We start from the raw sequence: 17,777 nt of genomic DNA on the forward strand, positions 1-17,777 counted from the left end.
GACATATTGAGTACAGCACTTTAACAGCATCATCTTTAAGGATTTGAAACAGCTCAGCTGGAATTCCATCAACTCTACTAGCTTTGTTGGTAGTAATCTTCCTAAGGCACACTTGATTTAAGACTCCAGGATGTCTGGCTCTAGGTGAGTGACCAAACCATCATGGTTATGGTGGGTTATTAAGACCTTTTTTGTACAGTTCTGTGTATTCTTGCCACCTCTTCTTAATCTGTTCTGCCTCTGTTAGGTCCTTTACATTTCTGTCCGTTATCATACCCCTCCTTGCATGAAATGTTCCTTTAAGATTTCCAATTTTCTTGAAGAGACGTCTAATTTTCCCCATTCTATTAGTTTCCTCTGTTTCTTTGCACTGTTCATTTAAGAAGCCCTTCTTTCTCCTTGCTATTCTCTGAAATTCTGCATTCAGTTGGGTATACCCTCCCCTTTCTCCTTTGTGTTTCGCTTCTCGTCTTTCCCCAGCCATTTCCTTAGACAAACACTTTGCCTTCTTACATTTCTTTGGGATGGTTTTGGTCACTGTCTCCTGTACAATGTTACAAACCTCCGTCCATAGTTCTTTAGGCACTCTGTCTACCAGATCTAACCCCTTGAATCTATTCACCACCTCTACTGTATAATCATAAGGGATTTGATTTATGGGGGTATGATTTAGGTCATACCTGAAGGACTCAGTGGTTTTCCTCACTTTCTTTAGTTTAAGCCTGAATTTTGCTATAAGGAGCTGATGATTTGAGACACAGTCAGCTCCAAGTCTTGTTTTTGCTAACTGTATAGAGTTTCCCATCTTTGGCTGCAAACAATGTAACCAATCTAATTTTGGTATTGACCATTTGGTGATGTCCATATGTAGAGCTGTCTCTTGTGTTGTTGGAAAAGGGTGTTTTTTCTGTCCAGCTCTGCGAAAATGGATGTATAAGTCTTTCCCACAAGTGGCAGCTCAAATGCTTGTTGGTATCTTCAATAATAAAATACTTTTTAAATATACTATTAAGTTGTTTAAAAGAACAACTTTCTCAGAATAAAATTATGCCAAAATATGTACTAGTTATACATTCCCATATCTAAGAAATATGTAAAGTTTAGTAAATACTAATCTAACTTTAGTTTTTAGTTTTAGAATTGAAGCTCATTATTAAGTCCAATAATGATGAAAAGGAGAAGGGAGTGGCAGAGGATGAGATGGTTGGATAGCATCACCAACTCAATGAACATGAATGTGAGCAAACTCTAGGAGATAGCAGAGGACAGAGGAGCCTGGCATGCTGCAGCCCACCAGGTCCCCAAGAGTTGTACACAACTTAGCTACTGAACAACAACAATGACAACAAACAGTGAAAAAACTGTGTAACTGTAGATGGTTAAGGGTTTACACCAAAATACTGACCTTTTGCCAGGGTTTATTTTAAGCTTTGACATGAGTTTATAATACCTATATTACTGGTAAGTTGGGAGGACAAAAAGAAACTTTGGGGAAAGAAAAAGAAACTGCTTTATCCTATTTTGAAGTGGAATGTCAAAGCACATGGTATGTACATAAGAGGTGGACGGATACAAATGAAAAGCATAATAGTTAAGAAAGAGACATCACTGGTTCACAAAACCAGTTTTTAAAAATCTAGATTATCTGAAAGCTATCATTGCAATTTTACAGACTATTCTACAATAAAACCAAAAGCTGAAAAGGTAAGCATTGCATTATTATCCTCCCAGATAATTCTGTAAGACTGATAGCACCTGAGTAATAAAAACTTATTGATTTATTAACACAAACTAAATGTCACAGCTTTTGAACTGTGTTGTTGGAGAAGACTCTTGAGAGTCCCTTGGACTGCAAGGAGATCCAACCAGTCCATTCTGAAGGAGATCAGCCCTGGGATTTCTTTGGAAGGAATGATGCTAAAGCTGAAACTCCAATACTTTGGCCACCTCATGTGAAGACCTGACTCATTGGAAAAGACTCTGATGCTGGGAGTGATTGGGGGCAGGAAGTGAAGGGGACGACAGAGGATGAGATGGCTGGATGGCATCACTGACTTGATGGACATGAGTTTGAGTCAACTCCGGGAGTTGGTGATGGACAGGGAGGCCTGGCGTGCTGTGATTCATGGAGTCGCAAAGAGTCAGACACGACTGAGCGACTGAACTGAACTGAACTGAAATGCCACAGTAGCAGAAGGCATGTTAAACTTTTAAACTTAGTAAATTCATGATCTCAATCAACTTTCAAAAGCAGAGAAAAAACTCAAATTATAATTTATAATAAAATATAAATTGCAATGATTTGAAATTTTATATTTCCTAAAATGCACTTCCTCAAATAGAAATCTTACTGCATACAAATCTAAGACCTTGTTGCAAAAATATGTCAAATTTTTATTTCAGGAAACTGCTTCTGAAGTTGATAAAATAACTCAGTTTCTCTACTCAAAGTTATTTGCCTTGATGATATTGACATGAATATAATATTATCTGGTATTTCTGTTTACCACCCCTCTCAAGACTAAAGACCACCACATCATTTGACACACCTAGTAAGGACCAAATTCACTGGTTTGTGGGATATCTGCAACCAGAAGAGTTTAAAATATAATAGAAAACTCAACCATACAAAATCATGGGATGCATAAAAAAACAGTTATCAGATAAAACTAAAAGCTGGTTCTTTGAGAAGATAAATAAAATTGACAAACCTTTAGCCAGACTTATCAAGAAAAAAAGAGAGAAGAATCAAATCAACAAAATTAGAAATGAAAAAGGAGAGGTTACAACAGACAATGCAGAAATACAAAGGATTATAAGAGACTTTTATGAACAACTATATGGCAATACAATGGATAACCTGGAAGAAATGGACAGATTCTTAGAAAAGTTCGATCTTCCAAGATTGAACCAGTAAGAAATAGAAATGATGAACAACCCAAATACAAGCACTGAAATTGAGGCTGTGATAAAAAAAATCTCCCAAAAAATAAAAGCCCAGTACCAGGTGGTTTCACACGAGAATTCTATCAAACATTTAGAGAAGAGCTAATGCCTATCCTTTTAAAACTTTCAAAAAATTGCAGCGGAAGGAACACTTTCAAACTCATTCTACGAGGCCACCTTCACCCTGATACCAAAACCAGACAAAGACAACACACAAAAAGAAAACTACAGGCCAACATCACTGACGAACATAGATGCAAAAATCCCCAACAAAATTTTAGCAAACAGAATTCAGCAACACATGAAAAAGCTCGTGCACCATGATCAAGCTGGGTTTATTCCAGGGACACAAGGATTCTTCAATATACACAAATCAATCAATGTGACACACCATATGAACAAACTGAAAGATAAAAAACATATGATAATCTCAATAGATGCAGAAAAAGCCTTTGACAAAATTCAGCACCCATTTATAATTAAAACACTTCAAAAAATGGGCATAGAAGGAACCTACCTCAACACAGTAAAGGCCATATATAATAAGCTACAGCAAACATTATTCTCAATGGTAAAAAACTGAAAGCATTCCCCCTAAGATCAGGAACAAGACAAGGGTGTCCACTTTCACCACTATTATTCAACATAGTTCTGGAAGTCCTAGCTACCACAATCAGAGAAGAAAAAGAAATAAAAGGAATCCAGATCGGAAAAGAAGTAGTAAAGCTCTCATTGTTTGCAGATGACATGATACTGTACATAGAAAACCCTAAAGACAGTATCAGAAAATTACTAGAGCTAATCAGTGAATTTAGCAAAGTTGCAAGATACAAAATCAATTCACAGATATCACTTGCATTTATATATACTAACAATGAAAAATCAGAAAGAGAAATAGGCAATCAATCCCATCCACCACTGCAACAAAAAGAATAAAATATCTAGGAATAAACTTACCTAAGGAGACAAGAGAACTGTACACAGAAAATTATAACACACTAATGAAAGAAAACAAAGATGACATAAACAGATGTAGAGATATTCCATGTTTCTGGGTAGCAAGAATCAATACTGTGAAAATGACTTTACTACCAAATGCAATCTACAGATTCAGTGTGATCCCTATCAAATTACCAATGGCATTTTTCACAGAACTAGAACAAAAAATTTCACAATTCATATGGAAACAAAAAAGACCCCGAGTAGCCAAAGCAGTCTTGAGAAAGAAGAATGGAGCTGGAGGAATCAACCTTCCTGACTTCAGATTACACTACAAAGATACAGTTGTCAAGACAGTATGGTACTTGCAGAAAAGCAGAAATATAGACCAATGGAACAAGATAGAAAGCCCAGAAATAAACCCATGCACCTATGGGTACCTTATTTTTGACAAAGGAGACTAGAATATACAATGGGACAAAGACAGCCTCTTCAATAAATAGTACTGGGAAAACTGGATAGCTACATGTAAAAGAATGAAATTAGAACACTTCCTAACACCATACACAAAGATAAACTCAAGTGGATTAAAGACCTAAATGTAAAACAAGAAACTATAAAACTCTTAGAGGAAACATAGGCAGAACACTCGATAACATAAATCAAAGCAAGATCCTCTATGATACACCTCCTAGAGTAATGGAAATAAAAGCAAAAGTAAACAAGTGGGACCTAATTAAACTTAAAAGCTTTTGCACAGCAAAGGAAACTATAAGCAAGGTGAAAAGACAACCCTCAGAATGGGAAAAAATAATTGCAAATGAAACAACTAACAAAGGATTAATTTCCAAAATATACAAGTAGCTCATACAACTTAACACCAGAAAAACAAACAACCCAATCAAAAAGAGGGAAAAAGACCTAAACAGACATTTCTCCAAAGACGACATAGAGATGGTTAACAAACACATGAAAAGATGCTCAACATCTCCCATTATTAGAGAAATGCAAATCAAAACTACAATGAGGTATCACCTCACACCAGTCAGAATGGCCCCCATCAAAAAGTTTACAAACAATAAATGCTGGGGAGGGTGTGGAGAAAAGATCTGTTGCACTGTTGGTGGGAATGTAAATTGATATAGCCACTATGAAAGACGGTATGGAGATTCCTTAAAAAGCTAGGAATAAAACCACCACATGACTGAGCAATCCCACTCCTAGGCATATACCCTGCAGAAACCAAAATTGAAAAAGACACATGTATCCCATTGTTCATTGCAGCACTATTTACAATAGCTAGAACATGGAAGCAACCTAGATGTCCATTGACAGATGAATGGATAAAGAAGTTGTGGTACATATACACAATGGAATATTACTCAGCCATAAAAAGGAACACATCTGAGTCAGTTCTAATGAGGTGGACAAACGTAGAACCTATTATATAGAGTGAAGTAACTCAGAAAGAAAGATAAATATTGTATTCTAATGCATATATATGGAATCTAGAAAAATGGTACCGAAGAATTTATTTACAGGGCAGCAATGAAGAAACAGACATAGAGAATAGACTTATGGACATGGGGAGAGGGGAGGATAGGGTGAGATGTATGGAAAGAGTAACACAGAAACTTATATTACCATATGTAAAATAGATAGCCAACTGGAATTTTCTGTATGACTCAGGAAACTCAAACAGGGCCTCTGTATCAACCTGAGTCGGGGGGATGGGGAAGGAGATGGGAGGGAGGTTCAAAAGGGAGGAGATATATGTATACCTATGGCTGATTCATGTTGAGGTTCGACAGAAAACAACAAAATTCTGTAAAGCAATTACCCTTCAATTAAAAAATCAATAACTTTTTTAAAAAAAGCAATTATTAGAGGGAAATTCATATGAGGGAAGCAATATGACCTTCCTCACAAAACAAGAAAAATCTCAAATAACCTATCACTTAAAAGAATTAGAGAAAGAAGAACAAACAATATCTAAAGTCAGCAAAAAGAAGAAAGTAATAGAGATCAGAAAGGAAATAAAATAGAGATTAAAACAAATAGAAAAAGTAAAAGAAAAGAAAACAAAACAAAATCTGGTTCTTTGAATGGATAAACAAGATTGACAAACCTCTGGCTAGGCTCACCAAGGAGGAGAGAGAACACTAATAAATAAAATAAGAAATGAAAAAAAGAGACATAACAACTGATACCTCACCATAAGGAAATAATCATATGAAAACAAATTTGACAACCAAAAAGAAATGGACAAGTTTCCTGTCCTAGAAACCTGTATGTTTACTGGAAACAAAAAGCCACCAAAATTGAACCACAAAGAAACAGATTTTTTTTTTAAGAAGAAACATAATTTGAACAATTTGAAAAGATGGATCACTAGAATTGAAATAGATTTTGTAATTTAAAGGGGGCTTTCCTTGTGGCTCAGCTGGTAAAGATCTGCCTGCAATGTGGGAGACCTGGGTTCGATCCCTGGGTTGGAAAAATCCCCTGGAGAAGGAAAAGGCTACCCATTCCAGTATTCTGGCCTGGAGAATTCCATGGACTGTATAGTCCGTGGGGTCGCAAAGAGTTGGACAGGACTGAGCAACCTTCACTTTCACTTTGTAACTTAAAAAAGTCCCCACAAACAAAAGTCTATAAGACCAGATGACTTTACAGGCGAATTCTACCAAACATACACACAAGAACTTATACTGACCCTTCTCAAACTCTTTGAAAAAGTTAAAGAGGAGGGAACACTCCCAAGGACATTTGATAAAGCCACCATCACTCTGCTACCAAAACCAGACAAAGACATCACCAAAAAAGAAAACTACAGGCCAAAATCTCTGATGAGTACAGATTCAAAAATTCTCAACAGAATATTAGTACACTGCCAGGGGCCAGCGTGAGGAACTCCGCCCATGGCAAAGGTCATGAGGAAGGAGGCTTGGCAAAGGCGTGATCAAGCCTCAGGAAACCCTCTGTTCCCGAGCATCGAACCCCAAAACCAGAGTCTGTTTTATGCTCTCACCTACACCTCTGACTTTACGGGGGGCTCTCCCCCATCACCATTTCTCTCAGAGAAGGAGTTAACGTGCAGCTCCAAGTCAATAAAAATTCCGGGGCGTGACAAGAGTGTTTCAGCTTACCGACTCCTCTGAAGGTTATCTAGCCCGCCTGTATAGGTTTGTCCAGCCACATGTGATTGTTTACAGCCTCCCAACCTGAGAGATGTTTTAGACTTACTAAAGGCAAACTCTTTTGGGAAGTTAGAGATTATTAGTATAGTGGATTGGTTAGGAATTATATTGGTGAAGGGTTTTTTCATTTGTTGTGTCAGTAATTACTGCTAATTCCCTGCCCTGGGTGTGACAAGGGTGTCTCAGGTCAAACCTCTCTGCTGACAGACTAGCTTGTGTGGCAGGATTATCCATACTCCTGCCACAACCACATGATTGTTTACTACCTCTCAACCATAAACAACACAGAGAGTTTGGAGTATTTTGAGAGTCTTTATTAGCATAGGGCTTTTCTCATTGTTGAGTCAATGATTGCCACCAGGCCTCCATATCCTTAGGCACCTGGGAATATATTAATAAATGTATTTGGAATATAGAAAAGGAAATATAGTAGTTTCTAAGGTTAGCAATACTAGACTTTTTGAGTTAATGAATTTTCTCTTTTGTAATAGATCACTGTACTTCGTTATAAATCACTGTGTCCTTGCTATGTAAAAATGTAACTTTATCACTATCTTAAGACTAAATAGATCTTTAAGGGGAACATTGGTGAAAGGATTTTCATTTGTTGGCTTGATGTTTGCTGCTAAATCTCCGTGTTCTATAACTAGCATATAGGAGAAATAAGTATTAACCTGTAAGCATATAGGAGAAATAAGTACTAACCTTTAAGATTAATCATGTTAACCTTGGGTTAAATAAATTCCTTTCTTGATTGTAACTCACTACACCCTCACCCTATAGGAATATAACTTTATTTGGAGGGTGGTGCCTGGTTTAAGAAAAAACACCCTTGGAAGAAATAAGTTTTTTGGTTATCAGAAAGAAAGGATCATAAAATGTCAGCAGGTCTCATGGCCAGAAGATGATGTAAAATCCCTAAGACCTTTTTATGTGAAGCACCTGATTTTGATAAAGGTCAGGACTGCTGACCCCTGCATGACTCTGTATTCATCCCTATGTGTAACAAAAGGTATATAAGCAAGCCCAACAATAAAGAAATCGGATCAGTTTCCGGAAAGACTGATTCCCCCATGTCGCTTCTTTCTTGCTCCCTGTCTGTCTGGCTGATTTCCCATCTGGAGCATGGATGCTATTCCACATAAACCAAGTTATTCAGCCTCTTTTTCTCCACTAATTTTCCTACTACACTATCCGTTTCTAATCTCTCTATATATCTGTAATTAAATATGTATTTTTCCAAGGATGCCGACTCCGTCTCCACCTTCAAATCACCCTGGATCCACTGGGGCTGGACCCCGGCAGTACACCAAATCCAACAACATATAAGAAAAATCATACACCGTGACCAACTGGGATTCATTCCAAGTTCACAAGGATGGTTCAACACATGCAAATCAGTCAATTTTGTTTCTGATACATCACATAAACAAAAGTCAAAAACCACATGATCATCTCAGTAGATGTAGAAAAAGCATTTGAAAAAATTCAACATTCCTTCATGATAAAAACTCTTACAAAAGTGTGTATAGAGGGGACATATCTCAAAATAGTACATGCTATTTATGACAAACCCACAGTTCATATAATACTCAATGGTAAAAAGTTGAAAGCCTTTCTGCTAAAATCTGAAACACGACAAGGATGTCCACTCTCACCATTTCTCTTCAACATAGTATTGGAAGTCCTAGCCACAGCAATCAAACAAGAAAAAGAAACAAAAGGTAGCCAAGTTATAAGAGAAAAGGTAAAACTGTCATTACATGCCAATAATATGATACTATATACAGACAATCCTAAAGACATCATACAAAAACTACAAGAACTGATAAATGAATGCACCAAGGTAGCAGGATACAAGATTAACATACAGAAATTGGTTGCTTTCTGTACATCAATGATGAAATATCAGAAAGGGAATGAAAAAAACAATACCTTTTAAAATCACAACCCCCAAAATAAAATACTTAGGAATAAGCCTCACCAAGGAAGTGAAAAACACATATGCTAAAAACTATAAAACATTAATAAAGGAAACTGAAGATGATTTAAAGAAATGGAAAGATATCCCATGCTCTTGGACTGGAAGAATACTGTTAAAATGGCCATACTACCCAAAGCAATCTACAGATTCAATGCAATCCCTATCAAATTACTCATGACAGTTTTCACAGAACTAGAACAAATAATCCAAAAATTCATATGGAACCATAAAAGACCCAGAATTGCCAAAGCAATCCTGAAGAAAAAGAACAAAGCAGGAAGCACAACCATCCCAGAGCTGAGAAAATACTACAAAATTATAGTAGTCAAAACAATGTGGTATTGGTACAAATACAGGCTATGGGCCAATAGAACAGAATAGACAGCCCAGAAATAAACCCACACACCTACTGTCAGTGAATCTTCAACAAAGGAAGCAAGACTACACAACGTGAAAAAGACAGTCTCTTCAGCAAGTGGTTTTGGGGAAACTGGATAACTGCATGTAAATCAATGAAGTTAGAATATACTCTTGCATTTTACACAAAAATAAACTCAAAATAGCTTAAAGACTCAAACATAAGACATGACTCTCCTACAAGAGAACATAGACAAAACATTCTCTGACATAAATCACACCAATGTTTTCTTAGGTCAGTTTCCCAAGGCAATAGAAATAAAAACAAAAATAAACAAATGGGACTTAAAGTTACAATCTTTTTCACAGCAAAGGAAACCACAAACAAAATGAAAAAATAACCTACAGAATGGGAGAAAATATTTGCAAACAACATGACTGATAAGGGCTTAATTTCTAAATTATACAAATAGCTCATAGAACTCAACAACAATAACAAAAAACAAACAACTCAATTGAAAAATGAGCAGAAGATCTAAAGAGACATTTCTCCAGACATACAGATGGCCAATAGGCACAAGAGAAGATCCTCAGCATTGCCAATTATTAGTGATCTGCAAATCAAAACTACAATGAGGTACCACCTCACACTGGTCAGAATGGCCATCATTAGAAAATTTACAAATAACAAATGCTGAGATGGTATGGAGAATAGGGAACCCTCCTACACAGTTGGTGGGAATGTAACATTGGTATATCCACCATGGAAAACAGTTAGGAGGTTCCTCAGAAAACTAAAAACAGAATTACCATATGACCCAGCAAGCCCACTTCTGGGCTATAGTCAGACAAAACTATAATTCAAAATGATACATGCACCCCTATGTTCACAACACCACTATTCACAATAGTGAAGATACAGAAACAACCTAAATGTCCATAGACAGATGAATAGATAAAAAAGACGTGATACATAAATACAATGGAATACTACTCAGCCATAAAAAAGAACAAAATAATGCCATTCGCAGCAACATCGATGCAATTAGAGATCACACTAAGAGAAGTCAGTCAGAAAGAGAAAGACAAATACCATATAATATCACTTATATGTAGAATCTAAAATACAACTGAACCTATCTATAAAATAGAAACAGGATCACAGACATAGAGAATAGACTGGTGGTTGCCAAGGTGAAGAAGGGTGGGAGGGGTTGGATTTGGAGTCTGAGACTAGTAAATGCAAACTGGTATATATACAATGATAACAAAGTCCTACTGTTTATATTCAGTATCCTGTTATAAACCATAATGGAAAAGAATATGAAAAAATAATGTATATATATATATATAGATAGATAGATATAGATATGCTAATGCTAAGTCACTTCAGTTGTGTCCAACTCTGGTGACCCCATAGATGGCAGCCCACCAGGCTCCCCCGTCCCTGGGATTCTCCAGGCAAGAACACTGGAGTGAGTTGCCATTTCCTTCTCCAATGCATGAAAGTGAAAAGTGAAAGTGAAGTCACTCAGTCGTGTCCGACCCTCAGCAACCCCATGGACTGCAGCCTTCCAGGCTCCTCTGTCCATGGGATTTTCCAGGAAAGAGTACTAGGGTGGGGTGCCATTGCCTTCTTCGAGATATAGATATCTGTATAATTGAGTCATTTTGTTGTACAGCAGTAATTAACATTGTAATTCAAACATACTTTAATTAAAAAATTAACAATAAAATATGGAGGTTAAAGCATCTGCCTCCAATGCGGAAGACCCGGGTTCAATCCAGATCCCCTGGAGAAGGAAATGGCAATCCACTCCAGTATTCTTGCCTGGAGAATCCCATGGACAGAGAAGCCTAGTAGGTTACAGTCCACAGGGTCACAAAGAGTCGGACACGACTGAGCGACTTTACCTTACCTTACCTTACCTTATAACGAAAAGAAGTAAAAACAAAAGACCAACTCTCTGAAACCCTCATCCCTAAAAAACAGAACAAAACCCCAAATTCTTTTCTTTTAAAATTTCACTTATTTTTTAATACTGCCCTTTTGTAATCATTCAATACATACCCATGTGGATATATGTGTACATATATATAAATACATATATATCCCTTACATTTTCTCTAGTGTAGGTCAAATTTAGACTGATTCAGTTGTCAAAAGGATTTTAATCTATTATCATAAATCTTAACATGCCAATGTAAGAATTTAAAAAACGTTTTAAACCAAATAACTGGTGGAAGCTTTAAAAAAAAGAAAACTAAGATCATGGCATACGGTCCCATCACTTCATGGCAAATAGATAGGGAAACAATGGAAACAGTGACAGACTTTATTTTTTGTGGCTCCAAAATCACTGCAGATGCTGACTGCAGCCAAGAAATTAAAAGACACTTGCTCCTTGGAAAAAAGCTTTGACAAACCTAGACGTCATATTAAAAAGCAGAGACGTTACTTTGTCAACAAAGGTCTATCTAGTCAAAGCTATGGTTTTTCCAGTAGTCATGGATGGATGTGAGAGTTGGACTATAAAGAAAGCTGAGCACCAAAGAGCTGATGCTTTTGAATTGTGGTGTTGGAGAAGACTCTTCAGAGTCCATTGGACTGTGAGAAGATCATACCAGTCAATCCTAAAGGAAATCAGTCCTGAATATTCATTGGAAGGACTATGTTGAGGCTGAAACTCCAATACTTTGGCCACCTGATGCAAAGAACTGACTCACTGGAAAAGACAGAGGATGAGATGGATGGATGACATCACTGACTTGATGGACATGGGTTTGAGAAAGCTCTGGGAGTTGGTGATGGACAGGGAAGCCTGGTGTGCTGCAGTCCATGGGGTTGCAAAGAGTTGGACACGACTGAGCCACTGAACTGAACTGAACTGAATCCATACAAACATTGAAAGTTTTATTTTGAAGCTCCTGGATTATATGAGGGCTTTCCTGGTGGCTCAGATGGTAAAGCGTCTGCCTGCAATGAGGGAGACCTGGGTTCAATCCCTGGGTCAAGAAGGTCCCCTGGAAAAGGAAATGGCAACCCACTCCAGTATTCTCGCTTAGAAAATTCCATGGACAGAGGAGCCTGGTAGGTATATCCAACCATCAAACCTGGATTATGTAGCTATATAAAATGACATAATATGGGCTTCCTTGGTGGCTCAGTGGTAAAGAATTTGCCTGCCAATACAGGAGACATGGGTTCAGTTCCTGGTCCAGGAAGATCCCAAATGCTACCTGGCAACTAAACCTATGTGCCACAACTATTGAGCCTGTGCTCCAGAGCCCAGGAACCACAATCACTGAAGTCCTGCACCCTATGGCCCATGCTCTGCAACAAGAGAAGCCACAGCAATGAGAAGTCCATGCACTCCAACTAGAGAGTAGCTCCGTCTCATCACTAGAGAAAGCCCGTGCAGAGCAAGGAAGACCCAGCACAGCCAAAAATAAATAAATAAATAAATAAAATTAGAATGGCACAATAGCATAATGTAGTTCTACCGCTCAAGCTTAATTAAGTAACTGAAATGATTCAACAATGTAATTCTAATTGGAGTCTTTCTGATCTATTAACTTTCAGCAAATAAGGAAAACTACTTAGTCAAAAAAATTACCTAAGTAAAGTTGATCTTTAGAAATAATGTTATCTAAACTGCTTTTGAAAACAGTTAAGTAGGCAGCTCTACAATTCATATAAAATATCTCCTCTTCAGTTAGCAGAAATTTCTTTGATCGAGGACTCTCTGAATGCGTTGGTTTCTGACCCGAGAAAGCCGCATCACTTCCTGGACTGATGGCCATTCTATTAAAAAATAATTTAAAATTTTGTTTTAGTCACTGTTAGTCCTAAAATGAAAATGTCACTTTGCCTTTCAAATGGTGGTGGTGGGGGCAGGGAATAAAGACACGATGGTTTTTATATGTGGAAAAATGATGTACATTATAATATGCATATGGTTATGCTATCATGTAAAACTAGAATAAGTTTTTGGCAGTTGATTTCTGAATATATTATATATATATGAGAACCCAAAGAACAAAGCTAAAACAAAGATGTAACATAAATACAAAAGAAGACTCATAGGGCAAAGGAAAAGCACACATTTATTCTCTCAAAATTAGAGGACAGTCAGTTGAGACTCTTCATAGGATTGTGATGAGGATTAATTAAACTAACACATTTGAAACATATAGAACAGTGCCAGGCACATAACAGATGCTAAATAAACTATAGAGTGAAACTCCACCATAATGATAATTTGAATATAATGTGATTGGCGGTTGGCATTCATCTCCATAGCAGCATCAACCACGTCATTTCACTAACATCTCAATACTGCAGCCCCACATTTTAAATGACTGAATTTTTAAAATCCCATGTATAGCATTATCCTGTGGTTTTACTGTATTCTATTACCATCAATAATAATGTTAATAATAACAATAATTTGGGGGTTTATACAGCACCTCTGCTAATAAGAGTTTAAAGAACTGTCATACATCTTGATATATACCTACTACAGTGGTCAGGTACTTTCTGAACCTGTTACAGATACGAAAATTGAGAGACAGAGATCTCACTCAGCTAAGAGTAAGTAGCAAAGGCATATAAATTTCAGTAACAGTTTCTTCTTTTTTAATGTGATAAAAGGTTTCTTGTGCAACAGTTACTATAAGGCACTAAATTGTGCTGGTGGTCTAACAGCTTCCAACATTATTTTACCCAGCTTTGACTTCTAAAAATACATTTCAACCTAATAAATTGAATATTTCTAGTTCAACAATAAGACGACACAGGTAGGGTCCCCTTCAGGACTCATTGGATTCTTACTCAGGAGGCCTAAACCACTAACACCTTCTTGAATTATATAGGTGTTTTACACTTGGGAAAGAAAGATAATAATCGCTTATCATGGATGAAGTACCCTACAGACCGCCAGCCTGACACTTTCATCTTACACCAGATTTAGAAGGACCCCACAGGGATGTGGCGTCAGTCTGGTTACTGCAAATTGGTATCACTATAATTAAGCATCACAGTTTTTAAACACATATGCGTACACCCGTATCTTCACAAATGTGAAAGAAATCTGTTCCAATAAGGAAAGGAGAATGAACATTCATTTTGAAGCCAGCAACTTAGAAATTTAAGGGTTTTTTTTGTGTGTGTGTGTGTGTGTGTGTTTCGATTGTCCTCAACTGTTCTTTCCAAATAAACTGATCCCCTCAAATGGAAATCCCAAGGCAAAAATGTTCTAGAATTCTTCCCCACCCCCTAACCTCCCGTAACATGGGACTAAACTGAGGCATAATTAAATACACAATTCAGCCCCTCAGGCTTGGAAACCGCCTGCATGTAAAATTTCAGCCGGAGACCAAGACAGGGGGCCTAGAGAGTACATTGCAGCAAATGCTCCATAAATAACCAGCCGCACAACAGCAAGAAACATAAACTGTTAACAAGCGCCTAAGGCTTCTAGAGGGCTAAGCGAAAACAGAGGGTCATCTAGCCACCGTCCCTACACTGTACAATACGTTCAGGGCTGATCTCGGGCAACATCTCTCTATTTTTTGTATTACTCTGGGAATAAAATCGCATTTATATGTACATTTTAAGTACAGACATGGAGCAAGACTACGTATGACAAAGAAGTAAAAGATGCGGGTGGAGAAAAGGAAGCCGAACAGTGAGGGATGGAGCGGGCAAAGAGAGAGACAGCGAGTTGCTTGCTACCTAACTGCAGGTCACAAACGAGGGAGCGTAGCCAACTCTCAAAACCTCCGCAATCCTCTCACTGCAGCAGGACGGTCCTCGGCCTTCTTTTAATTACCATGGAAACTGCACCTCCCCGCCACCGGAAACAAGATACGGAGCACCTCCCTAAATGGTCCGGCTAGAAATCTGCGGATACTTATTCCAGAGTGAACAGAGATGGCTCTGTCTCTCTTTTTCCTGGGGGCCTTCTTGTCAGAATCCTGAGAGAGGGCCGTGCGTTGCCCTGGCAGGGGCTGAGTGCTGTCTATGTGTTGACTCTCCTCCCCTCTTACTGGCGTACATTGGGAATCCCTTGTCGCTGGAGGAATGTTTCCGGCGGGCTGCTTTGAGTGTAGCACAGCGTCGAGTGACCATTCGCCCGCGGTTTTCAGGCTTCAGTGTTTCTCTTGGAAGGTTCTCTGTTTACGGGAGGAGTTGCTTAGTGATTTTACCCGAGGACGGAGGTGCGTTCCTGAAAGTCAAAATGCCGTAAGTATCTCTTCCTTCGGGTGTTGCTGTGTTTGGGTACCTCTGTGAGCAAGACGAGTAGATATATTTTGTGGCCCAGTAACCTTTTCCGTTGTCTTTTTCAGAGAGTAAATTTGTCTCTTTCTCCGTCAGTTCCTGGTGCTTGGTGCCCCAACCCAACGCTGCTTCTCTTCCTTCCAGTTTTACTTATCTAGTAGTATTTCTTCACTTTAATTCTGATTCTCCAAGGCTTTTGACAGATTTTATAGGCTATGGGCTATATTTAGTGATGTTTTGCTTGAAATAATTTCAAATAAGTTTAACATACCGAGAATGGGACAGCGTACATTGCAAAACGCCGTATACTTTGATAAAGCCCCTTAATGTCTAGATTAGTGTGGTTAAGTTCCTATAAACTTGCAGAGCTCATGAACCGGGTCCCAAGAGAACTAAATTCCGTCTTTCAAAAGAGTACCCATAGCCAAATTCTGAAAAGAGCTGACCAACGTTGAGCGAATCACTTAACCTCAGGCTTTAGTTTTCTTGCTTATCATTGCCCTGTAGAGACTTTTTGTTGTTGTTGTTCAAAGCTCAGTAAAGAACTTTTTCTTTGGGGTAGGAGTGGAGATAATATATCAGTTCAGTTCATTTCAGTTGCTCAGTCGTTTCCGAGTCTTTGCGACCCCGTGGACTGCGGCAAGCCAGGCTTCCCTGTCCATCACCAACTCCCGGAGTTTACCCAAACTCATGTTCATTCAGTCGGTGATGCCATCCAACCATCTCATCCTCTGTCGTCCGCTTCTCCTCCCGCCTTATGAGTCAGCTCTTTGCATCAGGTGGCCAAAATATTGGAGTGTCAGCCTCAACATCACTCCTTCCAATGAACACCCAGGACTGATCTCCTTTAGGATGGACTGGTTGGATCTCCTTGCAGTCCAAGGGACTCTCAAGAGTCTTCTCCAACACCACAGTTCAAAAACATCAGTTCTTCGGTGCTCAGCTTTCTTTATAGTCCAACTCTCACATCCATACATGACTACTGGAAAAACCATAGCTTTCACTAGATGGACCTTTGTTGACAAAGTAATGTCTCTGCTTTTTAATATGCTGTCTAGGTTGGTCATAACTTTCCTTCCAAGGAGTAAGTATCTTTTAATTTCTTGGCTGCAGTCACCATCTACAGTGATTTTGGATCCCCCAAAAATAAAGTCTGTCACTGTTTCCACTGTTTTACCATCTATTTGCCATGAAGTGATGAGACTGGATGCCATGATCTTAATTTTCTGAATGTTGAGCTTTAAGCCAACTTTTTCACTCTCCTCTTTCACTTTCATGAAGAGGCTCTTTAGTTCTTCACTTTCTGCCATAAGGGTGGTATCATCTACATATCTGAGGTTATTGATATTTCTTCCGGCAATCTTAATTCCAGCTTGTGCTTCATCCAGCCCAGCATTTCTCATGATGTACTCTCCATATATGTTAAATCAGCAGGGTGACAATATACAGCCTTGACGTACTCCTTTTCCTATTTGGAACCAGTCCGTTGTTCCATGTCCAGTTCTGACTTGTTTCCTGTCCTGCATACAGATTTCTCAAGAGGCAGGTCAGGTGGTCTGATATTCCCATCTCTTTCAGAATTTTCCATAGTTTGTTGTGATCCACACGTCAAAGGCTTTGGCATAGTCAATAAAGCAGAAATAGATGTTTTTCTGGAACTCTCTTGCTTTTTCAGCATGATCCAGCAGATGTTGGCAATTTGATCTCTGGTTCCTCTGCCTTTTCTAAATCCAGCTTGAACATCTGGAAGTTCATGGTTCATGTATTATTGAAGCCTGGCTTGGAGAATTTTGAGCATTAATTTACTAGCATGTGAGATGAGTGCAATTGTGCAGTAGTTTGAACATTCTTTGGGATTGGAATGAACACTGACCTTTCCAGTCCTGTGGCCCCTGCTGAGTTCCACATTTGCTGGCATATTGAGTGCAACACTTTCATAGCATCATCTTTTAGGATTTAAAATAGCTCAACTGGAATTCCATCACCTCCACTAGCTTTGTTCGTAGTGATGCTTTCTCAGACTTGACTTCACATTCCAGGATGTCTGGCTCTAGGTGAGTGATCACAC

The 17,777-nt window shown here is 38.4% G+C and overlaps 2 protein-coding genes across 14 annotated transcripts in view; one reads left to right on the plus strand and one right to left on the minus strand.

Annotated features, from left to right (window-relative positions):
• The window catches only part of EFCAB7 (EF-hand calcium binding domain 7), a 58,494-nt gene extending 43,014 nt beyond the window's left edge, over positions 1 to 15,480 (minus strand). Inside the window, exons 1-2 of one of the 2 annotated variants that reach the window (XR_005719554.1) lie at positions 15,164 to 15,413; positions 13,044 to 13,231 (exon numbers count right to left, since the gene is read on the minus strand). Coding sequence is in view for 1 of the 2 variants with exons in the window: in XM_040232679.1 (XP_040088613.1) it covers positions 13,044 to 13,230 (187 nt within the window). In the remaining variant the exon portion in view is untranslated. Of the gene's footprint in view, positions 1 to 13,043; positions 13,232 to 15,163 lie in introns of both variants that reach the window. The other variant, XM_040232679.1, reaches the window with a different exon arrangement.
• A 16-nt stretch (positions 15,481 to 15,496) lies between these two features.
• The window catches only part of LOC120857049 (integrin subunit beta 3 binding protein), a 100,854-nt gene continuing 98,573 nt past the window's right edge, over positions 15,497 to 17,777 (plus strand). For 8 of the 12 annotated variants that reach the window (XR_005719555.1, XR_005719557.1, XR_005719556.1 and 5 more), the window contains exon 1: positions 15,497 to 15,673. Coding sequence is in view for 9 of the 12 variants with exons in the window: in XM_040232681.1 (XP_040088615.1) it covers positions 15,512 to 15,673 (162 nt within the window). In the remaining 3 variants the exon portion in view is untranslated. The remainder of the gene's footprint in view (positions 15,674 to 17,777) is intronic. The other 4 variants (XM_040232685.1, XM_040232687.1, XM_040232690.1 and 1 more) reach the window with 2 other exon arrangements.

Source organism: Oryx dammah, unplaced genomic scaffold (genome assembly GCF_014754425.2).
Source record: "Oryx dammah isolate SB20612 unplaced genomic scaffold, SCBI_Odam_1.1 HiC_scaffold_28, whole genome shotgun sequence".
NCBI classification, from domain to species: Eukaryota; Metazoa; Chordata; class Mammalia; order Artiodactyla; family Bovidae; genus Oryx; species Oryx dammah.